General features: G+C 42.9%; 2 protein-coding genes across 20 annotated transcripts in view; one reads left to right on the top strand and one right to left on the bottom strand.

The window, feature by feature from the left end:
- Positions 1 to 10,780, bottom strand: part of LOC147367400 (uncharacterized) — a 47,724-nt gene extending 36,944 nt beyond the window's left edge. For 8 of the 17 annotated variants that reach the window (XM_086416497.1, XM_086416493.1, XM_086416494.1 and 5 more), the window contains exons 1-2: positions 10,113 to 10,742; positions 9,262 to 9,403 (exon numbers count right to left, since the gene is read on the bottom strand). In XM_086416497.1, coding sequence (XP_086272623.1) covers positions 9,262 to 9,403; positions 10,113 to 10,727 — 757 coding nt within the window. In that variant the 5' untranslated portion in view covers positions 10,728 to 10,742. Of the gene's footprint in view, positions 1 to 123; positions 233 to 6,236; positions 6,619 to 6,910; positions 7,064 to 9,063; positions 9,145 to 9,261; positions 9,404 to 9,672; positions 9,776 to 10,112 lie in introns of those variants that run through there. The other 9 variants (XM_086416502.1, XM_086416500.1, XM_086416498.1 and 6 more) reach the window with 5 other exon arrangements.
- The window catches only part of DOCK5 (dedicator of cytokinesis 5), a 280,689-nt gene continuing 263,952 nt past the window's right edge, over positions 10,409 to 27,145 (top strand). For all 3 annotated transcript variants that reach the window (XR_015170066.1, XM_086416473.1, XM_086416474.1), the window contains exon 1: positions 10,409 to 10,551. Coding sequence is in view for 1 of the 3 variants with exons in the window: in XM_086416473.1 (XP_086272599.1) it covers positions 10,509 to 10,551 (43 nt within the window). In the remaining 2 variants the exon portion in view is untranslated. The remainder of the gene's footprint in view (positions 10,552 to 27,145) is intronic.

Raw genomic sequence — 27,145 nt, forward strand, 5'->3', positions numbered from 1 at the left:
TGTTCATATTCTAAGTAAACAAGAGTTTCCTATCTTCTAATAATATACCATTGAGAAGAATTCTAACATGTGTACCCAGACCATGAGTTACAACAACAATTTTTAAAATAGGAAGACTCTGACCTCCCTGGTGACGCAGTGACTAAGACTCTGTGCTCCCAATGCAGAAGGCTCAGGTCGATCCCTGTTCAGGGGAGTAGATCCCACGTGGCTCAACTAAAGTGTTCACATGCTGCAACAACAACAAAAAGATCATGCTGCAGCCAAGACTGAAGATCCTACATACCGCAGCTAGGATCTTGTGCAGCCAAATAAGTAAAATAAATCTTAAAAAATAAGAGGACTAAAGTCAAGCAAGGCCTTTTTGGCAAATTACAGGAGAAACCAAAACACAATTCCCAGGGCCAGACTCTCTCTTGGCACTTGAAGCGCGAGCCAAGCCCAAAGTTAAGAAGGACAGACTTTAACAGTCAGATGGTTTCTGAATAGAATTTGCTCCAGAAAGAACATCAGTGAGATTATTTCTCCTCCTAAGAGACTTTTTGCATATGTTCTATGAGTCGTTTTTGAGAAACAAACCCTGAGGCATCATTTTATGGAGGGAAGGGCTTGTTTAAATAAGAACATTATGCCACAGTAACATAACTAAGAAACCCTGTAAGAAAGGAACCCCTGAGCCAGCTGGGCCAGGTGATTGCTCCAAGTTACTTAGAGAAACTTGTTATTGTGAAAGAAGTGAGTTCAGGAATATTGCCTAAAGATGACGCAAAACAATCCTGAGATGAAGCCATACCTTGAGATGGAAGACTGTACAAGAAAGACTGCATCCATTACGTTGCATACAAGTTAACATTAAAGGTTTGTTGCCAAGCTATCATTCACGGGCTTTGCAAACCAGTATTTGCTTGGTTCAAAGAATAACTTTCAAAATATCTTTAACTTAGGGGCTTCCATGATGGTTCAATGGCTAAGACTCTGCACTCCCAATTCAGGGGCCCCAGATTCGATCCCTGGTCAGGGAACTAGATCCCAATGCTACAACTCAGAGTTTGCATGCCACAACTAAAGATCCTTCAAGCCACAATGAAGATGGAAGATCCTGCATACCACAACCAAGACCTGGCACAGCCAAATAATTTAATACACAAATTTTAAAAATTAATTGAAATTACTAATGCAAAAAAATCTAAATTTAAAATATTATCATCCAAATGAACAATCCCTAAAAACTTGGTTGTCTTTTATTGTGATAATAACAACTCTGTGTTAAATGTAGGTTCTCTCAAGAGGATAAAAAGAGTTGACATTCAAAAACATGAATTCTGAGGCCAAGGACCAGTTGAAGACAGCAAATAATTGTCCAAATCCCATTGAACTCATGAAGAGAAAAGCAGTTAAGAATATCACCCATGTGTTTATCTGAAGGAAATGAAAACAGGATATCTAAAGATCTATGAGCCCCTGTGTTGACTGCAGCATTATACTCCATAGCCAAGGTGTGGAAATGACCGAAGTTTCCATTAAGAGACGACAAGATAAAGAACATGTGGTATATATTGACAATAGAATATTACTCAACCATGAGAAAGAAGGAAATCCTGCCATTTCTAGCTACAAAGATGGACCTTGAGGGCATTATGCTAAGTATTATGCTAAGTAAACTATGTCAGACAGAGAAGGGCGAGCAGTATATGATCTCACTCATATGTGGAACGTGAAGAAAAGAACGCATAGAAACAGAGTAGAATGGTGGTTGCCAGGAGCTGGGGGATGTGGGAGATGAGATGTTGGTCAAAGGGTTCAAACTTCCAGCTGTAAGATGGGTAAGTTTTGGGACTTCCCAGGTAGTCCAGTGGTTTAGACTCCATGCTTCCACTGCATGGGACACGTTCCATCTCTGGTCAGGGAACTAAGATCCTGCCTACTGCATGCTAGGCTATATGGCCAAAATTTTTTTAAATAAATAAATATTTCAGAGAATTCTTGAGGGCCAGAAAACTAAAAAGAAAAAAGATAAATAAGTGTAGGGGATCTAATATACAGTATAGTGACGACAATACTGTATTATATACTTGAAAATTGCTGAGAGTAAATCTTCAATGTTTTTACCACATATACATACACGTACACACACACACACACACACACGTTAATCACATGACGTGATGGAGCTGCTACCTAATCCTATTGTGGTCACAATAATATGTACATCATATCATCACCTTGTAACCTTATACATACAATTGTATGTCAATTATATCTCAATAAGGCTGAAAAAAAAAGACTGTCTATCTGGATCTGGTTCTACAGTTTCAACACTCTCAGTTCCTTGACAAGTTTCCTTTCAAATATTTCTGGACTAGTCCTCAGAATAATCTGACCATTTTCTTTTATTTCTTACTCTGATCTTTGCTGGGTGGTATCACAAGTGTCTACAAGGCCTTGCAAACCTTTCCATGGATGTTTTCATATCTCCTTCTAGCACCATGATTTCTGCCAGGCACTCTGTCTTTTCCATTAGGACATACAAGAAAACAATGTCTCTCCCTCCACTTTATTTCTCCCCCAGGTTAATTGAGATATAATTAATATAATACTGGGTAGGTTTAAGCTATATAACATGTTGATACTTACATATTACTATGTAATATATACTATGTTTAAGCTATGTAACATGTTGATACTTACATATTACAAAATGATTACCACCACAGCTGTAGCTAACACCTTCATAGCATCACATAATTAATTACTATATGCTTTTCTACATAGTCTAGGTGAAAACATTTAAGATATACTTTCTCAGCAACTTTCTAGTATATAATACAGTATTGTTAACTACAGTATAGTCGTCATGCGGTACATTAGATCCTCAGAACTTAGATCCTCATTAGATCCGCAACTAGAACTTCTAGTTCCAAGTTTGTAACCTTTGACCAACATCTCCTCAGTCTTGCCTTTCCCCAGCTCCTAGCCACCATCAGCCTATTCTGTTTGCATGAGTTCATAGATCAAGTATTTAGCTTTCTATTTGACTTATTTTACTTAGCATAATGCCCCCAAGGTCCTCAATGATATTGCAAATGTCAGGATTTCTTTCTTTCTCAGGGATGAATAGTATTCCATTGTATGTATATACCACATCTTCTTCATCCATTTATCCTTGCATTCACATTTAGGTCCTTCCCACATCTTGGCTATTGTGACTAATGCCACAATGAACATACCTCCCTCACCTCTTTAAAAGTCCACTTGTTCAGTGGGTACCAAAGCAGTTACTTGTGTTGCATTGTCTTATAGAGATTTAGTTATGTTTTTTATTCTTACTTTCCATCATTCAGAATAGAGGGACTAGGCCAGTAGACTATTCCCCAGAACAGATACTCACTGTTGTCAGTGTCCTGTCCTCTGATTTCTAAGACAACCTTCACTACTTGGAGTTCTCCTCTCCTAATGACTTTTCTTCTAGAAGCTTCTCCCAAATCCTTATGCGACAGATTTCTGGTGGTTAAGTGCCACATTAGTGCCTCCTTTGTTCCCTGCCTCTTCTCCTGGAGGCCCTTCCTTTTCTCCCCTCCTCCACAGACTTCAAAGGGTAGCAGTCACAGTACAGAGCTGGGGTTGGTGAATTATGACCCTCAAACCAAATCCAGCCCACTGCCTGCACAAACGGTTTTTAACATTTTAAAAATAATGGGGGAAAAATCGAGAGGAATATTTCATGACATAAGAAAATTACATGAAATTCAAATGCCATGTCTACAAATAAAGTTTTATTGGCACACAGCCACACTCATTTGTTGCATATTGTCTATGGCTGTTTTTCTGCTAAAACTGCAGAGTGGAGTGGTTGCAACAGAGACCATGTGGCCTGCAAAGTCTGAAATACATACATGGGCCTTTTACAATGAAAGTTCACTGATTCTTGGTTTTGACCATGGACCCTGGCACTGGTCTGCCTGGGTTTTGAATTTAGTTCTGCCACTACCTATGTGGGCAATACTATAACCAGGCCTGAGTTGCAAGTTGCACATTTGTAACAAGGAGATGACAGCAGTTCTATTTACCTCCTTAGGATGTGTGGGGATTGAAGAAATTGAATTAGAATAGTACCAGACACAAGCCATACATGTTAATTACCATTGTTACATTATAGCTGGTGACCATGGAAAACCTGTCTGGTATTAAATAAAAATTCTGGACCAAACGTTTGTTTCTTAACTGACCTCAAAGTAATAGAAAAATTTGCTGAATATGACAGTCACCTAAATAGTATAAGAATAGTGTCCTTGTTACAAAGGGGCTGCAGAATGAAACTTCACTCCTGTCCTGAATAAAGGTCAAATCTAGGCATTTAACATCCTGCTTTTCTACATTATCCAGGGAATCTCAGCAACCAAGTAGTTTTTCTTTTGCTTATTTTGTTTTGAAGAAGGTTGAATAAATTTTTTTTTCATTTTCCTCTACATTTTCCATGAAAATGAATAATTTTATGTAGTTACAATCATAATATAGCATATATAGTTGAATTATTTTTACTTACGCTTACAGCTTAACTTTTCCATTTTGCTTCTTAGTTTTCATCACCTTTTGTTTTAGACAGAGTTTTATGGAGATAATTTTTCAATATATATATATGTCTTTTCAAGGTACATTTAAATAGGACTTCCGTGGAGGTCCAGGGATTGGGAATCAGCCTGCCAATGCAGGGAATATGAATGTGTGCTGCCTAATGAGAGAACTTAGAGAACGGTGAGAACCTGAGCACTACAACAGAGTAGCCCCTGCTCTCCACAACTAGAGAAAGCCCGCATGCAGCAATGAAGACCCAGCACAATCAAAAACAGGCAAATAAATTTAAAAAACAAAAAGACCCCACTTAAAAAGATATATATAAATACAGTCTTTAAAAAAGTCAAGTAGTTTTCATTCCTTCTTCCCTATCAAACAACCCAGTTTTCATTAAATTAGCGACTTCAATGGCTCAGATGGTAAAGAATCCTCCTGCAGTGCTGGAGACCTGGGTTTGATCCCTGGGATGGGAAGATCCCCTGGAGGAGGGCACAGTGACCCACTCCAGTATTCGTGCCTGGGAAATTCCATGGACAGAGTAGCCTGGCAGGCTACAGTCCATGGGGTCACAAAGAGCTGGACACAACTGAGCGACTAAGCACAATGATTTCAACCATCTCATCCTCTGCTGCCTCCTTCCCCTTTTGCCTTCAATCTTTCCCAGCATCGGGGCCTTTTCCAATAAGTCAACTGTTCCCAGAGGATAAGATAAGATGGTTGGATAGCATCACTGACTCAATGGACATGAAATTGGGCAAACTCCAGGAGATAGTGAGGGATGGGGAGACCTGGTGTGCTGGAGTCCATGGGGTCACAAAGAGTCGGACACGACTGAACAACAAGTGACTTCAAATTGCTCACATCATCAACTTCTCCTAAAGGACATGTGCAGCATAGAGTATTCTAGAAACGAAGCTAAAAGCTTGTTGTTATGAAAGTGTTCACCAAGCATCAATCTCACAGTGATGGGGCTGAAGATACGAACAGCTTTAGAGCCCTGACCATCATCTCCCCATTCATCAGAGAAACTGGACCTCCAAAGTCACAGAGCAGAGCCAAAGACAGACCCAGAGATGCTCACCAGCCAGGATATTTGAGGACAGAGTGTAGATAGTGATGGGAATCTTCAGGTCATATGAAAAAGGTGTTTCTAGGGCTGTAGATATCCATTCCTTTGTCCAGTTTAGCTCATGGGTCTCAAATTACAATGTGTCACCCTGGCCCTGACATACACAGAACCACCCTGTCCTGAAGCATTTGCCCTAAGAAGACTGCAAAGTGGTGTTTAGAGTCAAATATATCCCTCCTCCCCTTTTTTGTAGTTCTAGTAACTCCACTCTGGCTTCCTAGGTGACTCAGTGGTAAAGAATACGCCTGCCAATGCAGGAGACGTGGGTTCAATCCATGGGTCAGGAAGATCCCCTGCAGAAGGAAATGGCAACCCACTCTAGTATTCTTGCCTGGGAAATCCCATGGACAGAGAAGCCTTGCCGGCTATAGTTCATGAGCTCTCAAGAGTAGGACATGACTTAGTGACTAAACAACAAGTAACTCCACTCATATTTAGGATCGAAGAATGAGCTTCCTCTACCTAGAAAAGAATTTTCTTTAACAGAATCCATAGCTTCTTTGAGGGACTCAATTAAGTCAGCCAAATTTGGGAAAATAAACCTGGTAATCAGTGGAGGAAGTAAAGCTCTTGCCAGTCGTCTTCACATCTCTCTATTCTCATCGGCATCGTTAACTAGCCTCCAAATTCATTTATCCTCATTTCTTTCTCCAAGGCACCTTCCAACAGAGCAAGCTAGTGTTTGTGAGTGCTTACTTGTGTTTGTATATGTGTGGGTTTTGGAGTCCGAATAGCCCTGGTTGTGGAATATGCTTAATGTTTCCTCTGAAAAGATATCAGAGGAAAAAGAAAAGGGTATTTCTGGGAATCCTGCTGTTATTCCACTTACCCATCTAGTTGACTCTCTAATTTTCAGCCACATTTTAATAAAAGACTTTGAATAGCTCTGCTTTTATGATTTAAATGGACTTTCACATCTGATATAAAGAAGTGGGTGGACTTCAGTCTTCAGAGGAAAAAGAATAAACATCCTGAAAACAGTAATTAAAATTTTCCATTTTCCTCCAACCCTCTTATTGCAATTATTGTCACACTTGAAATATCCAGTGTCCAAATTCAAACCTCAAGTTTTGCAAAAAGCCTTCAATTCGAGGTGGTGGGGTAGGGGTGGACGCAGGGTGGAGGCGGGGTGTGTGGGGGCGGGGGTGGGGCTGAGGCAGCTGAAGTCATTTTGGTAGAAATCCAGTTATGTTGAATGAAGATCAACACTCTGATGTGTATTAAATTTAATATAAACCTGTGGTTAGAGAATGTCACTCATCCAATTTTCTCAAACACAGGTGACTGAAATAACTTTGTGCAAAATACTTAGGCTCCTAACGGTCCATGTGGAGAATTGCTGAGGAAGGTATGAAGTCAGACCTGAGGAAATATGAAAGGAAACTTCAATCCAGAGCAACTGGGATATAAAAGGTGAAGATAGGTAGATATCACAGATGACTAAGAAAATGGCAACTCTATGTAGTAACTGTGTAATTGGCCTTCCCATTACAGACCCCTCCCCCAGGCTCACTGCTTTTGTTCTTCTCAGAGGTATCCAGATAATAGTGTCCAGTGCAGGTTTCCTGACTTGTTTTACAGATGCTAAAACCCCCACCAAGTGGAAGAAATCAACGACTTGATGACCATGAGCACATAGCCCCCCAGACCTACTGGAGCCTAAGGATCTATATTGCTAACCCCTGTGAAAGGATCCTGTTACCTCACTATCAACCAATCAGAGAATTATGCACGAGCTGATCACACAGTCTGGGATGCTCCTCCCTCATCTGGCTTTTAAAAATGCTTAGCTGAAACCAATGGGGAGTTTGAATATTTTTGGACTCCTGAAGTTCTTCCTTGGCTCCCTGCAATAAATACTGCACTTTTTCACCATGACCGAGTGTTAGTAGATTGGCTTCACTGCATGTGGGCAAGCCAACCCAGTATTACCCATATCCTTTCTCCTTAGGGTTATGCTTGACTCATGTTGTGTTTCACACTAGGGGTCAAGATTCAGAGTTTCTAAGGCCTGAAGCCTATATAGTGAAGCTGTTTATATATATATATATATATATATATATATATAAAACATAGATTTATCCATTCACCAAACTTTCCAAAAGGGCTTCACAGTTGGCTCAGTGGGTAAAGAATCGACCTGCAATGCAGGAGATAAAGGACACTAGGGTTCACATCCCTGGGTCGGGAAGATCTCCTGGAGGAGGAAATGGCAACCCACTCCAGTATTCTTGCCTGGGGGATCCCATGGACAGAGGAGCCTGGTAGGCTCCAGTCTAGGGAGTCACAAAAGAGTTGGATACCACTGAGCTACTAAGCACACAAACTTTCCAAAAACATATGGTAGTAAAAGTACACTGAGGAGTCCAGAAGCCTCAGTAAATTTCCTTGTGTCCACACTGCCCTTCAGTTGTTTCTACCTTCAGTCTATGTCAAGAACCTTTTTTCTATCTCAACCCCTACCATCCTGGACCCAACTGCCTTCATTTCTTGCCTGAACTACTGAAATAGTCTTCTGACCATCTGATCTTTCTTCATCTTCCTTGTGTCTTTACAGTCTATTCAACCCACAGCAGTCATGTTAGATCATGTCCTTGGTTGGTTCAAAATCCTCCAAACTTTCTTCACAGCCAATATATGAAGTTCTCACCATACCTTTTGTGGTCCTGCTTTATTGGCTCACACTGTGTCTCTCACAAATTTTCTCCCATAATCTGCCCCTTACTAACATCTCTTGCTACCCAGTAATACTTGCTGTTCCTCTGTGGTTTCAGAACCAGCCAAACATACCTCTGGCTTTTACTTTTGCTGTTGTTGATTTCTGAACGCTTTTCTCTGAAATCCTCACTTCCTGCTGATCTATAGTTCAATGTCACTTTATCAGAGATGCCTTAGCAGACCACTGGATATAGAACTGCAGCATCCCTACCTCCCTCATCCTGTCCTCCTTACTCTGGAGTTTTCTATACAGGTTTAGCCTCATTTGGCTTAAATTTGCCTTACCCACCTCTGTTAGACACTAAGCTCTATGAGGGTAGGGATTTTATTTTATTCACTGCTGTGCTCCAATTCTTTGAACAGTGCTTGACACCTACTAGGCAACCAATAAATATTTGTGAAAAGAAAAAAAATTACCTAACCTGGGAAGTTAGGTTAATCATGATGTCATTAGCAGAGGAAAAGAAATATGGGGGACAGATGATGGAATCCCTTCTGGATGTTAAGTCTAAAGTGACTAGATTTCTTAGATTATTATTACACTTGATGAATAAATACGTAGAGTTACCCACCATTAACAAGACCTTTAAAAAAAAAAATTCAGATCTGACTTTGTAAAAAGTTACCAAAGTTAAAATGCACCGTTTTCAGTGAAGTTTTGCTTTTATTACGTGTTTATTTCATTTTCCTTTCACGTTCGAAATCGGCAAGAAAATCTTCATAGGCTGCGAGAACAAAGCAATTTCAAGAGGTTTTTTCTCAGATGGTGAACCCGAATCAGCTGGTCATTTACTCTGAGATTTTACTTCTATGGGTGAGGTAGCAAGGAGCCCCACACCCACCTGGGACTCGGATCCAATCTTCATTCTTGAGGTCTCTCCAGACGGAAGTGAGTTCCAGGAGGAGAGTTTCAGAGGACGCCAACAGCTCAGGGTTGTTCAACTGTGCAGTCCCTGCGTTTGACTCTTTGTCTGAACAACGCACCTAGTGAACAAGAAAGATTCGGATGTGCCTCGTCCCCTTCCCCGCAGGAACGCTCTTTGGGCTGTTGAAAAAGGGAGGTCTTTGGGGCGGGCTTTCCCATGGACCATGAAGGTCTGAATTTCTTCAGCTGGGGAGGAGCCCAGGTGTTTCTCGGGGACATAAGATTTCCAAGTCAGAACTCGCTACATAATTCTCGCTAAGAGGCTCCCCTAAGAAACTACTTGATACTTCTGAGGAGCCCGGCTCCTTCGCATTAGTTCTCTATTTACCAGAAGACAAATGTTCCTGCTTTGAAGGCTATGAACCGTGGCCAAAGGAGATCACATTTGCCTCGGAGTTCGGCTTCCGGCTCTCGTGGTGTCAGCGAAAGCTCTAGGGGGTGAACGCGGTAGTCAACTGCTCATTCATTCAACAAATATTTATCGAGCGCCGGTTGAGTGCCTGGCACTGCGAGAGCCCGGACGGCTACAAACAACTTATCTTAGATACTATGCACTCATCCTAGTTCCCCCAGATGCTCCGCAGCGCGCGGTGAGAAAGGACTCCGCATCCACTCCCGCTTGCTCCGCCTGCGGGTGCCCGACCCCTCCAGCGCAGCCCTCTCGACACCCCGCCGCCGGGGATCCAGGCTCCAGGGTTTAGCCCGGTTGGGGACGGCGAGGGGAAAAAGCCGAACAGTAAAAGGATTAAAAAAAAAAAAAAGCCGTACCCAAGTCTGTGCTGGGAAACTGCTCCCGGGAAGTGTGCAAGGCGGAGCCGGCCTGGGCCCGGGAGAGCGCGGAGACCTTGGCTGGCCGGCGCCCGTGGATTGTGGCGCGGAGGCGGCCTTGGCGGGCGGAGGGCGCGGCCAGCGGGAGGGGCCGAGGCGGCGCCGGGAGGGGCGCGCACGGCGGCGTGGCCGCCGGGCGCAGCAGGTGACCGCGGCTCGCGGTGGGAGCCGGAGTGTATAGCTGGCGGCGCGGCGGGGAGACGGCGCGCGGGGCCGAGCGAAGTTTCCCGGAACATGGCGGAAGGGCCCGGGGCGCGCCGGTGCGCGGCGCGTTGGCGGTCGGAGCCCTGGGAGCTGTAGCCGCCGCAGCCGCCGCCGCGGGGCGAGGTCGCCGCCATGGCCCGCTGGATCCCGACCAAGAGGCAGAAGTATGGGGTTGGTGAGTACTCGCCCCACCCCGTCCCCGCCGCCGCCGCCGCCAAGTTCGGGGGAGCGGCCCTGCCGGGTGCAGAGTTGGGCGGCGGACACACGGTCACTCGGTGCGCGCCTGCCCGGGACCGGGCTCCGGCTCCCGCTACCCGCCGGGGCGCCGCCAAGGCTCGGCTCGGGCCCCATTCTTTCTTGGAAGCGGTGCGAGCTGGAGCCGGCTCCGGGAGCCTCATGGGGGGAAGTCATTCTGAGTTTGGGGAGTCCGAGTGGCTAAAAGTGCAGTTGGTTTCCGGACTGGCCATCCCGCCCCCCGACTCCCAAGTCTGCAGCGCTTTGCAGCGTAGAAACATGCAAAGCGACGGAGCTCGCTCTGCTTCATTTGGGGCGCCCTGCCGCGGTGCTCACGCCCACTATCCCCCCATCCACCGGCCCGCTCGTGCCCGTGTAGCTTCATTCAGTACTTTGTAACCGGCCGAGGCCCATGGAACGCGAAGTCGGCGGGCTGCCCCAGTGCTTCCTGCCTTTGCTCTTAGGTTCTCCCTGAAGCTCCAAGTGAAGAGTTTGTGTGGGGTTGTTGGGACGGGGGGCTAGGGAGCCATCCTCTCCCAACTCCTCCCAGGCACTGGGATCCCCGTAGCAGTTGTGAACTGGTCAGGAGACTCAAGCTGTGGTGTGGAGGTGATGGAAGCGGCAGGAAGTGTGTGGTATGGGAGCGGGGGTGGCTGGCCCCCGGGGCTGCTGGTGCAAACTGTGGTTCTCTACCCGAGCGTGAGTGGAGAGGGTCTCCGACTGCCTTCTGAATCCCCATTCCGCCGTGGGATAAAACAAGGACATTTTACTAGGAACAGAGTGACAGGTCCTGTGCTGGGCACTTGGGCGTTCCGAACAGCGGTGTTGGAAGGGCCCGCAGGATGTGCAGGAGGTTGCTTTCGTGTTAGTTTTCGATCCGAAACGGTGGTTGAGCGGGGCTTTAACACAGGTGAAAACTCTTGGTCTTTCCACTTTTTATCGAGGAGTCAAGTTGCTTAGGTCTTGTGGAAAGACTTCTGCCGTTAGTGGGGCGATTAAAGTGGCTTTAGACTTGGGTGCGATTCCCTAGTATAAACACAGTTGAGAATTTTATCACTTCCTTTCAGGGTCGTTCACTGGGCATATTTGTAAGTCTTCGGCTTCACTACCATCTCGCCCGCATTTTTTTTACCCCCTCACTTTAGTGGTTACTAGGTCTCTGAACCCTGGAGAAGGAAATGGCAACCCACTCCAGTGTTCTTGCCTGGAGAATCCCAGGGATGGGGGAGCCTGGTGGGCTGCCGTCTATGGGGTCGCACAGAGTCGGACACGACTGAAGCGACTTAGCAGCAGCAGCAGCAGGTCTCTGAACCTATTCTGTGTTTTATGACGGCTTTGTCAGTTTCAGAGAGAGATCTCTAAGGGGCTTTTCAACTTGGAAGACTTGAGTCAGTTACAAGAAACAAACCAACTCTTTGATATTTATTACTTTGAGATGGTGATCCTGGTGTATATATTTATATGTGTGTGTAGACAATAATATGCACAAGAATCCTTGTTTTCCCTCTGCAAAAACTTTTTCCTTTAAATTTCTTTTAGAATCCTTGCACTCTTCTGTGACTGTAGTTCAGAAATAGGTAGCTATTGTTTCTTCTGCTTCATAATTTGGTCATGAGCTTTCAGGTGCCAGTTAGTAAGTAGCCAATAATTCTGGAAGTCAGATGGAGCTAATTTCTTTGTGTTAATTGGGTACTAACTCCTAGATGAAAGTATATTTAGCAATGCCTAGTCAATACTTCTGGAGAAGGCAGTGGCACCCCACTCCAGTACTCTTGCCTGGAAAATCCCATGGATGGAGGAGCCTGGTAGGCTGCAGTCGATGGGGTCGCTAGAGTCCGATGTGACTGAGCGACTTCACTTTCACTTTTCACTTTCATGCACTGGAGGAGGAAATGGCAACCCACTCCAGTATTCTTGCTTGGAGAATCCCAGGGACGGGGGAGCCTGGTGGGCTGCCGTCTATGGGGTCGCACAGAGTCGGACACGACTGAATCGACTTAGCAGCAGCAGCAATCAGTACTTCTCACGAAAATATTATCAATTCTAATTTTAATAGGAGAAACTCTCTCCAAAAGTATTCTGACTTCGGCATAGTTAAGGCAAACATAGCCTAAAAACATGGGTTTTATTTCCATAGTTATAGTAATAAGAGTGGTATTTTCTCTTTTTAATTTTTATCATCAGTCAAGAAAATTGAATTGCATTTCAAAGGTATAGGGAGCGGCGAAATTGCCCCAGAGTATCATTTAGAAAATTTATTTCACTAGACACAATGGATACTTTAAAAAACACACACACACAAAACTTTTTGTATTGGAGTATAGGTGATTAACAGTGTTTGTGATAGTTTTCAGGTGGACAGCAAAGGGACTCAACCATGTACGTACAAGTATCCATTCTGCCCCAAACTCCCCTCCCATCCAGGCTGCCACATAACATTGACCAGAGTTCCCAACACAGTAGATTGTGGTGAATCTGGGTTTGACAAAAGGGCCCACTGTTAGGACAGATGAGCTTATGGGATCAGTGTCCATTGTTTATTCCCAAGACACATGGTGATCATCCTAGTTCCTTGCTGGGAAGCCTTCCTTGGCCAGCCTGGTAAGGTCTAAACTGAGCCCAGTTTTCAAGGTTCTAAGATCCAGCTCAGTATGTTTTCATAAAGCACATCTCTCATCGCTTCTCTCATCAACCCTCTAACACAGACGCTGCCCTTCCCTCTTGTGCCTTACACGGAGAGTCCCTCCTCTGGGACTTTGCGCTCCTCTGTGTGTCCCCTGTTCCGAGTCCCCTTCCACCTCTGGATCCCATAATCTGGCCTTTCACCCAGGGTACGCTGCTTCCTCAACATTCCTACATTTTATTACTTAACCTTTGGTTCAGTGAATCAGAAGGTTATGGTATTGCATCCTTGGGACTAGAGGTATACAGGTAGAGAGCATGCATTCAGTAACTGCTTGTCCTTGGCGTTGGTGTGACATTCTAAGGCACCAACCTGATTTCTATAATTTAGTGCAGTTTTTTTTCCCCTATTAGGTTTTAACATCTCATTCACTCTAGTATGACTTTTACCTTGTTCTGTTAGATGAAGTGAGACCCTTAAGTTTGTCTTTATCTTTGCAAGTAAAAAAAATGAGATATGCTGCTGAGAAAGCAGGCATGGAATAGATGGACTTGCTTAAATGTGATTGGGAAAAAATGGCTGGTTGGATTAATGGCTGCCCCACAGCTATGGAAAATGCTTTTCTTTCTCCCTTTTTCTTCCTTGTTTTCTTTTTCTTCCTTTTTCTTTCATTTTTTTCTGTTTTAGGACATGAGGGTCAAACACTTTGATGTTAAGCAAACCTTAGTGATACATGTCCAGGTTAGTTTTCTGATCATCGAAACATTGCTTCAGTCTGTTCAACGATAGACCCAAATTATGTTGATGACAGAGTCTTTGCAAAATCGTTCATTATTGTTAGAATTTGTCCTATATGTTTTTATAATGTGATAAAAGGTGCTTTGGGGGAATATTTGCTTCACGGTTAACTTTGCAACAATTTTGTTGTGCTAGGCCTAGTTAGTCTAAAAGCATTTAACTTTGTAGATTCTGAAATGTTAGTGTAAAAACAAACTGGATTCTTGTAGTGGTTTGTTAACGCACTTAGGTGTGCTGTGGGTCTTCAGTTCATCCTCACCGCGGGCATCGTGTTCCGTAGACTCTAGCTGGAGTGATGGAACTTGGTCTCAAAGAGTAGTTAGTGAACTGCTTAAAATAGATAGTTCCCACCTGTTTGCTTGCATGAACACCTTTGGCCCCTTTCTTGGAACAAGGTTTTTAATTGCATACAGTCAAGTATAAAAGATTGAAAACAAGCCACTTGTATTGAATACAGCTGTCAAGATAGTTTTCAAAATTTGTTATTGTAATATATGTGCTTTTTAAAAAAATTGAAAGTTTTTATTGTGTATTTTACAATATTGCTTCTGTTTTATGCTTTATTTTTTTGGTGGTGAGACATGTGGGATCTTAGTTCCCTAGCCAGGGATCAATCCTGCACCCCTCTGCATTAGATGATGAAGTGCTGACCACTGGACCACTTGGGAAGTCACCTGTGCTGCTTTATTAACACATAATAACTACTTTATTTTGAAATAGTGATTGAGTATATACAATTTTTCAAGATATCTGTAGTAACCGTAATATGCTATTTAATCACCTGTGATTTCTTTTATTGAATTTGTTTTTGAAGTATAGCTGATTTGCAGTATTGTGTTAGTTTCAGGTGTACAGCAAAGTGATTGTTATATGTGTATATAAATCTGTTCTTTTTCAGATTCTTTTCCATTATAAGGTATTGCAAGATATTGAATGTATTTCCCTGTGCTGTATGTTAGGCTCTTGCTGGTTGTCTGTTTTGTATGTAAAACACCTGTGATTTCAGTTGAGGCCAGCATCTCTGGTACACTTGTGGGTTATTGCCTCTGGTCATCAATGCAGTGAACACTGAGTGTCAGAGAACAGATGTGTAATTTTTTTTACCCTTTTCAAGCCCATGGATCCTTGAATTTGAACACAGATTGAGTCCTTGGCTATGAAGATCACACAGCTAGTTAATTATAGAGCCTGTTAGTTACATGACCAAGCTAGATATTATACAGTTGTAGAGAACTGAAGAAGGCCTCACTCTAATGCATTCATGTTCCAACAACATTGAGGCTGAGAATAAAAGGAATAGGGAATTAATGTTTATTATGGATTTATCTCATGACAGGCACTGTTCTAAACCCTTTGTTTCAGTGTGCCCCAGGTACCTATGGAGGTCTTGGAGACACTTTCAGATGGCCCATGAGATTAAAACTTCCTGGTAATAGTAGTAAGATGTTATTGGCCTGTCTTCACTCTGTTCTGTCATGAGTACACAGTACAGTTTCCCAGAGGCTACGTCGAATGTGATACTGCATCAGATTGAATGCAGAGGCAGAGAGTCTAAAGGCCTTTTGTGAAGCCAGATATTAAAGAGATTTACAAATATGCAGAACAGTGCCACTCTTCTAAGTGTTTTTGTTTGGAAAAGTGTGTGTGTTAGTCACTCAGTCATGTCCAACTCTTTGCAACCCCATGGACTGTAGCCCTCCAAGCTCCTCTGTCCGTGGAATTCTCCAGGCAAGAAGACTGGAGTGGGTTGCCATTTCCTCCTCTAGGGGATCTTCCTGACCCAGAAGTCAAACCCGATCTCCTGCATTTTGGGCAGATTCTCTACTGTCTGAGCCATGTTTGATCTAAAAAATACTTCGCTAGCTAGTTGGGTTTATTGTGACTTCTTGGTGGCTCAGTGGTAAAGAATTTGCCTGCCAATGTAGGAGACCCAGGTTTGAACCCGTGTTGGGAAGATCCTCTGGAGAATGAAATGGCAACCCACTCCAGTGTTCTTGCCTGGAAAATCCCATGGACAGAGGAGCCTGGTAGGCTACAGTCCATGGGGTTGCAAAGAGTCGGACACGACTGAGTGACTTCACGTTCATGTTCTTCACGTTAGTTAATGAATAAGGGTTTTTTTAAATGTCTCAACTTGAATTTCTAATATACTGAATCGTGATAGATGTAACCCACATAAGCAAAAGCCCTTTAGAATTCTCAGTAATTTTTTCTAAAAGATATTTTCTTTTTCCTTCTTTATTACTTTTGGCCCTGCAGTGTGGCATGCAGGATCTTAGTTCCCTGACGAGGGATCAAATCCATGGCCCCTGTGGTGGAAGCGTGGAGTCCTAACTACTGGATTGCCAGGGAAATCCCCTCTCAATAACTTGTAAGAGCATTATAGGGATTCTAAGACTAAAAACTTTGAACACTGCTGCTTTACACATTATTTCATTAAATCATTGAGATGATGCTGTCATTCTCATACTGTCTCCTTTTCCAGGTAAGAAAACTGAGGTTTATACAGGATAAATTATTTATCTATGTCCACATAATTTCACTCCTAGGCCAAAACTCTACTCCATGTGCATTTCCCAACAGTTGTTCATCCATCACCTTGATCTCTGCTGTGTCCTGTGTTGACCTGAAACAAATAGACTGTCGGTTAGTTTTCCAGCAAAAAAATAAGATTTATTCAGAATCAGCAATCCTTAGGGGGTGTGGGTTGGGATGGGGGGCAGGTCTGCAACCACATGCAGATCGCTGCAACCAGGAGAGAGCCCTTTTATAGAAAAGGAAGTTGGCAGGGCTGTAATAAACAGAGTCCATCAGAGGAATGAAGAGTTTGAAGTATATTGGCTTTTCATTGACTGAGCTCTTGCCAGGTGAGAAGAGGAAGTCTGTCTTCCCATTGGGCTCTGCTCTCTTGTAAGGGGTGAAGGCTCCCACTTCTGGCCTCATGACTGTTTTAATTGAGGTTTCTCTGTATGTATTCATTTTTACACCAGGTACCCTTGAGTACCTCATGCCTCTGCTTTACCCATTTACTGTCTCTGTTGTTGTTCATAAATATTAGAGCTTAATTTCTTTATTTTTTTTGAAGATTAAAAATACAAATAAAAGTTCTGATACTTTATTCTTGAGTCCCAAAGGACTGTCTTGTACTCACTTTTGCAGACTATTACTTTTGAATGAACCATCTCTTTCTTCACCATTGAATTTTTTTTTAATTTAATTTTTATCTTATATTGGAGTACAGTTGATTTCCAATATTGTGTTAGTTTCAGGTATACAAGCAAGGTGATTTAGTCATACATAAATCCATTCTTTTTCAGATTGTTTTCCCATATAGGTTTTTACAGAATATTGAATAGAATCCCTGTGCTATACAGTAGGTCCTTGTTGATCATCTATTTTATTAATATATATTTGTTTGATCGCTAAGTTGCATCCGACTTTTTTGTGATTCCATGGACTGTAGCCAGGCTCCTCTGTCCATGGGATTCTCCAGGCAAGAATACTGGAGTGTGTTGCCATTTCCTTCTCCAGGGGATCTTCCTGATCTAGGGATCAAACCCTTGTCTCCTACGGCTCCTGGCATTGCAGGACCATTGCAGGCTTATTCTTTACTGCTGAGCCACCAGGGAAGCCCATTTTGTATTATAGTAGTGTGTATATGTTGATCCCAAACTCCTAATTTGTCCCTTCCCCCTAATTTTCCTCTTTGATAATCATGAGTTTGTTTTCTGTCAGTCTGTTTTGAAAATAATTTCATTTCTATCATTTTTTCAGATTCCACTGTAAGTTATTTCTTAATCTTTTCTTCATGTTGCCTACTTTTTTGGTTTTTACTTAAAACAGTGACTGAAAAAGCCATACATTCCTACCATTAAATGAGAACCAGCATCACTTGCTTTAGAAAGAGGCAACCTTAAAATTAAAGGCAACGACGATAAAACAGCAGCGTACTGGATTCTCGCTCCATGCTGTTGCCTGTCAGACCATTTTCTCTATTAAAGAGGAAGGAGGCTGGTGGGCCACTGAAGCTTTCTCTGCCATCATCCATCTACTGTGAATTCTCAGTATTTGCAGTAGTTAGTGTGATAAAAAGTCACTGAGAACACGGACTTAGTGCATATTGAGCCATTGTTCCTAGGGGAAATACCAGGTTAGGTTCCTGTGAGCCTCTGGTCACATGTTTATCAACTGAGCTGATCCCCGTCCTTATGCATGTATGTTTCTGTTTAAGGCTTAAAGACCTTATTTAGTGTACATCACTGATGTACTAACATTGAACTCATGGCCATAACACCTTATATAAACTCAAGCCTGAAGGAAGTGTATCTAACACAGGCATAATGTTTTTCTCCAGAAGGCAAGTCGCAGCCTTTTTTGAACTTGGGAACACGAAACAGCACTTCAGCAGTATGCTTGGGGACCATTTAAATAGCAAAATCATTAACAAAATGCAGAAAATAAGAAAGACACAGCACTGAAGTTAAGACTGTAAGAAGGACTCTGGTTTACAGTATGAGAACTGAAACAAAAAAGCGGAGTGTCACCTTGCCTGACCTTAAATGGGAACTTGTGTGTCATACTTTGTTTCTCTGCATAAGACTGAGAATGACCTCAAAAGCACTAGGAACGTTGATTTTGGTGGTTACGAGTGAATTTTAGTGGGAGAATTCACAAATACCATAGAATCTGTGAATAGTGAGGATCAATTGTAGTTAGTTGGATAAAGGAGACTTAAAAATGGAATCATGGCTTGGAAGCGCACACTCTCAACCCCAGAGTTGCAAAGGAGCCAGTGGTGGAGCCAGTGGCAGAGGCAGGCCCAGCCAGGCGCCACCTCTTCTAGACAGAAAAGTGAGAAAGCTGGTGAGGGTGGGACTCCCTGTCATTTGAGCAGTCGAGACTTGGCAGTTCCAGTGCAGGTTATGCAGGTTTGAGCCCTGGTCTGGGAACTAAGATCCCACATGCAGTTTGGCCAAAATATTGTTTTAAAAATGGAATCACATTCCTGTATTGTTTGTCTGTTAGAATAATCCCTCCTTTGAGTTTTCTGCGAACCCTAGCTAAGGGCACCGCTGGCTTTGCCCACCTTGCTCGCTGTCCCTCTCGGTGGCTCTCCTTTTCCCTAACTGTCCTATTTGTGTTTACTGTCTTGTCTCCCATACTGGAATGTAGAGTCACAAGAACAAGAACTTTTATCTTTTTCATCAAGTGTTCCCCTACCCCTCTGTGGCTCCTGGCGTGTGACCAGCACTCAGTAAATAAATGAGGAAGGAGTAAATGAAGGCCCTTATCTACCTAAATTTGTCTCCGGTGCTGGAGAGGGAATTTCCCCCCACATAATGAAATATTTTGCCCTTCGTGCACTTCCCGTGAGATAAACAGTCAAAAGCAGTAAGAAAGGGAACATTTAAAGAAGAGATGAATAGGATTAATAACTGTTTTAGCAAAGGGTCTTGTGAACATCGTGGGATTGGAAAGGAATTGAAATCCTCAATGATGTAGTTGGGAAGGGAACCGTGGAAATTTGCTGCTACCGCCTTTTTTTTCCCCTGCATTATTTGTGGAGGCTTCCTGGAGGAAGATACGTTGTAGGATTGGTTTAATGGAAAGAAAAGGCTTGATCACAGTGGTGAAGAGCATTTAGGAGATTCTGACTCAGTGGGTGCATGCCGTGTCGAGCACGAGTTAGAGAGGAGCGAAGGTGCAGTCTAATGGAAGGAACCAGGCATTCAGATTCCTCCGTTACTTCCCATTACCCTGAAGGATAAAGCACATCTACACTATACGCAGGGTAATTAAACAAGATGTGATTACAAGTAACGTGGATCAGAAAAGTAATTTTTAGAGTACTGGTAAGGGGCTTTGAAGCAAAGGTGGTAGTTACTCAAAATTCTGTTTGTCCAAATTTACAGAAGGCTTTTTGTAGCAGTCCATTTCTGCCGTCATCTTTGCTGAAACCTAATCTGTGCTTGCTTCTCATCTCAATTTTCTGAGACAAACCAGTGGGGTTTGAGAATTAGTCAGATCTCACCGCGATGATTTTTTTCCTTCAGTTCAATCGCTTAGTAGTCCCTGACTCTTTGAGACCCTGTGGACGGCGGCATGCCAGGCTTCCCTGTCCTTTACCAACTCCTGGACCTTGCACAAACTCATGTCCATCCAGTCAGTGATGCCATCCAACCATCTCATTCTCTGTCATCCCCTTCTCCTCCTGCCTTCAACCTTTCCAGCATCAGGGTCTTTTCCAAGGAGTCAATTCTTCGCATTAGGTGGCCAGAGGATTGGAGTTTCAGCATCAGCCCTTCCAATGAATATTCAGGACTGATATCCTTTAGGATGGACTGGTTGGATCTTCTTGTAATCCAAGGGACTCTCAAGAGTTTTCTCCAACAACACAGTTCAAAAGCATCAGTTCTTCAGTGCTCAGCTTTCTTTATGGTCTTGCTCTCACATCCATACATGACTACTGGAAAAACCATAGCTTTGACTAGATGGACCTTTGTTGGGAAAGTAATGTATATCTCTGCTTTTTAATATGCTGTCTAGGTTGGTCATAGCTTTTCTTCCAAGGAGCAAACATCTTTTAATTTCACGGCTGCAGTCACCATCTGCAGTGATTTTGGAGCCCAAAAAAATACAGTTTGTCACTGTTTCCATTGTTTCCCCATCTATTGGCCATGAAATGATAGGACTGGATGCCATGATCTTGGTTTTCTGAATGTAGAGTTTTAAGCCACCTTTTTTCACTCTCCTCTTTCACTTTCATCAAGAGGTTCTTTAGTTCTTCAGTTTGTGCTATAAGGGTGGTATCATCTGTGTATCTGAGGTTATTGATATTTCTCCCAGCAGTCTTGATTCCAGCTTGTGCTTCACCCAGCCCAGCATTTCGCATGATGTACTTGCATATAAATTAAATAAGCAGGTGACATTATACAGCCTTGACGTACTCCTTTCCCCATTTGGAACCTGTCTGTTGCTCTATGTCTGGTTCTAACTGTTGCTTCTTGACCTGCATATATCTTTTCTCAGGAGGGAGGTCAAGTGGTCTGGTATTCCAATCTCTTGAAGAATTTTCCACAGTTTGTTGTGATCCACATAGTCAAAGGCTTTGGCGAAGTCAGTAAAGCAGAAGTAGATGTTTTTCTGGAACTCTTGCTTTTTCTATGATCCAGTGATTGTTGGCAATTTGATCTCTGGTTCCTCTGCCTTTTCTAAAACCAGCTTGAACATCTGGAAGTTCACGATTCATGTACTGTTGAAGCCTGGCTTGGAGAATTTTGAGCATTACTTTGCTAGTGTGTGTGAGATGAGTGCAATTGTGTGATGGTTTGAACATGCTTTGGCATTGCCTTTCTTTGGGATTTTTTTTTTCCATAAAGGAAACATTTTCCAGCTTCTAGTTATTTCCCAGCAATACCCATTGTAATAACACAGTAACTTTACACATGTAAAATATTTTAGTACTCTCAAAAGAATAAGAGGAGGAATATGGGTCAAAATCTCTTATTAGTCATTTCAGTTCTTTGAAATGAGTTGTAATAGAATTATAGAGTGTTGGTCTATTCTATATGTAATACAATTTGACCCTGATCTCTGACCCAAGAACTTGACTACGGTCATGCAGTTTGTTTTTCACTAAATATTCCAAAGGAGGAAAAAATAGTTTCTCCCTCAAGTAGGTGAGTCACCCATGAAATGTCCGCTGTGTGTGAACATTAAAGTCTATTATAAATCCTTCAGGAGTCCTTTGACCTTGGTTGATAAGTAGCTTCCAGCAAACAGCAGGAATAATGGAGTTTTATTTTTAAGCTTAAAAAAGTGCTTTTGAGATCAAGCTGAGAATACTTTTGAGACAGAGATTTGGGTGAGGAAAAGCAGAGGGTGCTTGTGTTAATTTAATTTTTCCAAGTGATGTCCAGGCCATGTCCTCTTGGAGCCTGGGCCGGCCGTCAGCTCACTCAGACGATTGTCTGAATTGCTGGCAGCTGGTTCCCAAGCTAGAGACAAAAGTGATCTTTGTCTTTTCACAAACCTCTGTGTCATCGCAAAGCTGCGGTTGTTCAAACGGATCCACTTTTCCGGATTGTGCCATCTTCCCTTACACGTTTATTCCCTATGCGACAGTCTAGGTCGGGTGAAGTAGTTGGACCCCCGAGATGTCCTCTGAGAATCTTGGTCATTTACTGTTTGTCTTTTAGTACAACTTGATACTGTATAACACAGGCAACTATACTCAGTGTCTTGTAACAGCCAGTAATAGTTTTTCAGTCAGTAAATCACGTCTGACTCTTCGACCCATGGCCTGCAGCATGCCAGGCTCCTCTGTCTTCCAGTATCTGACAGCCTGATGTCTGTGAGACACAAAATGATGTGCATTGAGATGGCAATGTTATCCAACCATCTTATCTTCTGTTGCCCTCTTCTCCTATTCCCTTCAGTCTTTCCCAGCATCAGTGTCTTTTCCAGTGTGGCGGCTCTTCACATCAGGTGGCCATAGTATTGGAGCTTCAGCATCAATCCTTCCAATGAATATTCAGGGTTGATTTCCTTTAGGATTGCCGGGCTTGATCTCTTTGCAGTCCAGGGGACTCTCAAGAATCAGTGGAAGAGAATGTAAAAATGTATATGTGTATAACTGGATCCCTTTACACCTGAAACTAACAACATTGTAAATCAACTATTATTTCAATAAAAATTAAAAATAAACTCAAGGAAAGGAAATTGCAGCAGAGGTTATTCCCTCTTGTAAATAGCTCTTTGCTGACTCAGTCAAAGTGAATGCATCCCTCTGACTGGCTTGTTACCTGTGTACCTGGGGCAGGATACACTGTACTTCCTGTGAGCCTGGAACCAGAGGACTCTGACTCCCCAGCCTTCCTGCCAGAAACCAGTTATTAGAGTAAGTCATAAGTCTCAGTCATAGAAATCTAACTGCTTTGTGCTTTTGTGTATAGGATCATAAACTCTTCGGGGCTAGATTCTGTATGTATCACCTCTTGGCTAACACCTCATTTTATTGGAAAAATATGCCTCAGAGGCATGAAATGACTTCACCTAAATCCCAAAGCCAGTAGCAGATGTCTTGCTTGTCTTAACTTGTCTTCTAGCTGCTTCCTTTTTCTTTATAACTCTGGAGGAAGCAGGTTCCTTTTTATCATGTATACTTAAGGGGTCTGAAAGAGTAAGTTCTCTCCACACAGGACAAAGGCTGTGTAATCCCTGGGTTTTTTCTAGGTGGAGGTTTTGTTGTAAATAAGATCCAGCTATTAAATCACCCCCCCCACTTTTTTTTTTATTGAGATATAATTGACATATAATTCTGTTTCAGGGGTAGAATATAATGATTAGATATTTGTGTGTGTGTGTGCTCAGTCGTGTCTGACTTTTTGCGACCCCATGGACTGTAATCCATCAGGCTCCTCAGTCCATGGAATTTTCTAGGCAAGAATACTGGAGTGGGGATCTTTCTCCACTTTCTTACTCTAGGGGATCTTCCCGACCCAGGGATTGAACTTGTATCTCTTGCATCGCCTGCATTAGCAGGCAGATTCTTTACCACTAGCGCTACCTGGGAAGCCCTTTATTTTCGTATGTATTATGAAACGAACACTACAGTAAATCTGGTTAGCATCAGTCACCCCACAGAGTTACAAGTTTATTTCTTTTATTTAGTATTTATTTGGCGGCATTGGGTCTTAGTTGTGGCATTCAGGACCTTTCGTTGTGGCACCCAGGCTCTCCAGCTGTGGCATGTGGGTTTAGTTGCCCCACGGTATGTAGGATCTTACCTGCCCAACCAGGGACTGAACCCGCATGTCATACATTGCAAGGTAGATTCTTAACCACTGGACCACTAAGGAAGTCTTTGTTTTTTCTGATGAGAACTTTAAAAATATACTCTCTCAGCATCTTTCAAATATACAATACAGTAGTATTAACTGTAGTCACCATGCTGTACATCACATCCCCAGGACTTGTTTATCTTATAACTGGAAGTGTGTACCTTTGACCACCTTCACCAGTCTCCCCAACCCTGGCCAACCCCCACCTCTGGCAGTCACCAGTCTGTTCTCTGTATTTATATTGTTTTTAGATTCCATTCATAAATAATATTATAGAGAGAGTATTTGTCTTTCTCTCTCTGACTTATTTCACTTTAGCGTAATGCCCTCAAGGTCCATTCATGTCGTTGCAAATAACAGGATTTCCTTGTTTTTTTTTTTTTTTAATGGCTATTCCATCTTCTTCTGTTAGTGTTTTTGTTTCCTTCAGGCAGATGCCCAGAAGTGGGATTGCTTGATCATCAGTTCAGTCGCTCAGTTGTGTCCGACTCTTTGCTATCCCATGGACTGCAGCACACCAGGCTTCCCTGTCCATCACCAACTCCTGGAGTCTACTCAGACCCATGTCCATCATGTCGGTGATGCCATCCAACCATCTCATCCTCTGTCGTCCCCTTCTCCTCCCGCCTTCAGTCTTTCCCAGCATCGGGGTCTTTGCCAATGAATCTGTTCTTTGCATCAGGTGGCCAAAGTGTTGGAATTACAGCTTCAGCATCAGGCCTTCCAAAGGATATTCAGGACTGATTTCCTTTAGAATTGACTGGTTGGGTCTCCTTGCAGTCCAAGGGACTCTCAAGAGTCTTCTCCAACAGCACAGTTCAGACGCATCAATTCTTTGTGCTTGATCATATGATAGTCCTATTTTTGATTTTTTGAGGAATGTCTGTAGTTGTTTTCCTTGGTGGCTGTACCAGATTACATTCCCACCAACAGCGCACAAAGGTTCTGTTTTCTCCAGAAAGTGTTTCCTCACTAACGCTTATCTCTTGTCTTGATAGGAGCCCTTCTGACAGGTGTGCGATTCTCTCTCATTTGTGGTTTTGGTTTGCATTTCCCTGATGACAGCTGATGTTGAACATCTTGTCATGTACCTTTTGGCCATCTGTATGTCTTAGGGAAAGTGTCTATTCGGATCATCTGCCCAATTTCAATCTTACTGTTTGGTTCTTTTGCCTTTGATACTGAGTTGTATCAGTCCTTTACCTAGTTTGAATATTAACCCCCTGATCAGGTGTACGATTTGCGAATATTTTCTTCCTTTCGGTTGGTTGTCATTTTCATTTTGTTGATGGTTTCTTCTGCTGACCACCTTCCCCTTTTGAAGAGTTCAGAGAAGGAAGTGTGTTCCGAGGTTTGAGCCTGCAAAGTGGAAGTCAGGCTGTGGCTTCCATGGTGGTCACAGTGTCTCAGGTTGGCAACAGGTCCCGTGTCTTTGGTTCTTGTCACCATGGTGTTGACGTAATGTCAGTCACAAAATTCAAAAGTAGCATGACATTCTCATGACATTACAGCTGTGTTTGAGAACAAGTGTTAATGCAGTTTACAAGGTGCTGATGGGGAAAGGGAGGGTTCTGTGTGGATCATAAGTGAAGTGTTGATTGCTCAGTTGTGTCTGACTCTTTGGGACTTCATGGACTGTAGCCTGTCAGGCTCGTCTGTCCATGGATTCTCCAGGCAAGCATACTGGAGTTGGTTGCCATGTCCTGGTCCAGGGATCGAACCTGGGTCTCCTGCACTGCAGGTTCCTTACTATCTGAGCCACCAGGGGAAGCCTGTGTTGATCATAAGGGATTAAGATTATAGTGCTGACCTGGAAGTGAAAACGCATTGACATAGCTTTTTTAGACGAGTAAAGCTTCCTTGGCTGACTGCCCTGGGCTTTGAGCTTCCTTCAGAACAGTCACAGATGGCAGGCGCCCTTGCTCTTCACTGTTGAGCAGAGGAGGCCGCCCCTCAGAGAGTGACAGCACTTTGCTAAGTTTCTGTCTTTCAGGTCCTGAGGCACAGTATCTGTGGATTACATGGTAATATATTTTTTCTTAATCAGTGGATACTAGAAGCATAAACATTTATTGTTTTATAAAAGGGATCCTGAGGCTTCCCTGGTGGTTCAGTGGTAAAGAATCTGCTTGCCAATGCAGGAGACAGGAGTTCCATCTCTGGCTAAGGAAGATCCCTTGGAGAAGGAAACAGCAACCCACTCCAGTTTTCTTGCCTGGAGAATCCAACAGACAGAGGAACCTGGCAGGCTACACAGGGTAGCAAAAGATAAGACACAACTGAAGTGATTTAGCACATATGGGGCTCAAAAATGTTGGCAACTTTGCTATAATTGAAGTTCTAATGTGCTGGATCTTTTTTCTCTTTCTCTTTATTTTCCTGGCCACACTGTGCAACTTTTAGGGTTCTAGTTCTCCAACCAGGGATCGAACTTAGGCCCTCTGTAGTGAGAACTCAGAGCCCTAACCACTGCACTGCCAGGGAATTCTCTGTGCTGGGTCTTATAGTAGTACTGTGTGTGCAGTTCACTGTGATCTGAGAATCCCATTAAAACTGGTACAATCTCTGTGCACACACTTTTTGACTTAGCAGTTCCATTTCTGTGAGTTTGTCCTACAGATATACTAAAACAGGTGAGGAATGGTATGTGGACAGGATTATTCAGTACAGCATTATTTAAAGCAAGACTTGAAAACAGTTTAAATGGGAATAGTTGGGAGTGGTTTGTTATTTATGACACATGTATACAAGGGAGTACCATACAGACATTAGAAAGAATCAAAACTCAGTGACAGAATGTCTGCTAATGATGACACTGTCATGCAGTGATACAGGCTGATCTCTTCAAAAAACGGTGCTGGGTCAGTTGGTTATCTATATTGAAAAAATAAACTGGACTCCTACTAAATGTCATATAAAAAATTGACTCCAGGGTCTGAAAGGTAAAACAGTGAAAGCATTCAGAAAAGGGGCATAAGAGGACATCTTGATCTTGGAGTCAGAGATTTCTTAAAGGGACACAAAAACCACTAAAGCAGATTATACTGAATCATATTAAAATTGAAAGACAACCCGTAAGAGCTGAAAAGGACAACTCACAGAATAGAAAGAATATGGTCCCTGTACACATATCTGACATTTATATTGTGAATATGTGAAGAAGTACAAATCAATAAGAGAAAGCAATAATCCAGTAGAAAAATGGTCAAAAATGAAATCCAGATGTCCAGGAAATATTTAGGAAGGTGCTGATCTCCACTTGTCATCACAGA

Source organism: Bos grunniens, chromosome 8 (genome assembly GCF_055505025.1).
Source record: "Bos grunniens cultivar Pamir isolate PY7600 chromosome 8, Bosgru_T2T1.0, whole genome shotgun sequence".
In the NCBI taxonomy this organism is placed as follows: Eukaryota; Metazoa; Chordata; class Mammalia; order Artiodactyla; family Bovidae; genus Bos; species Bos grunniens.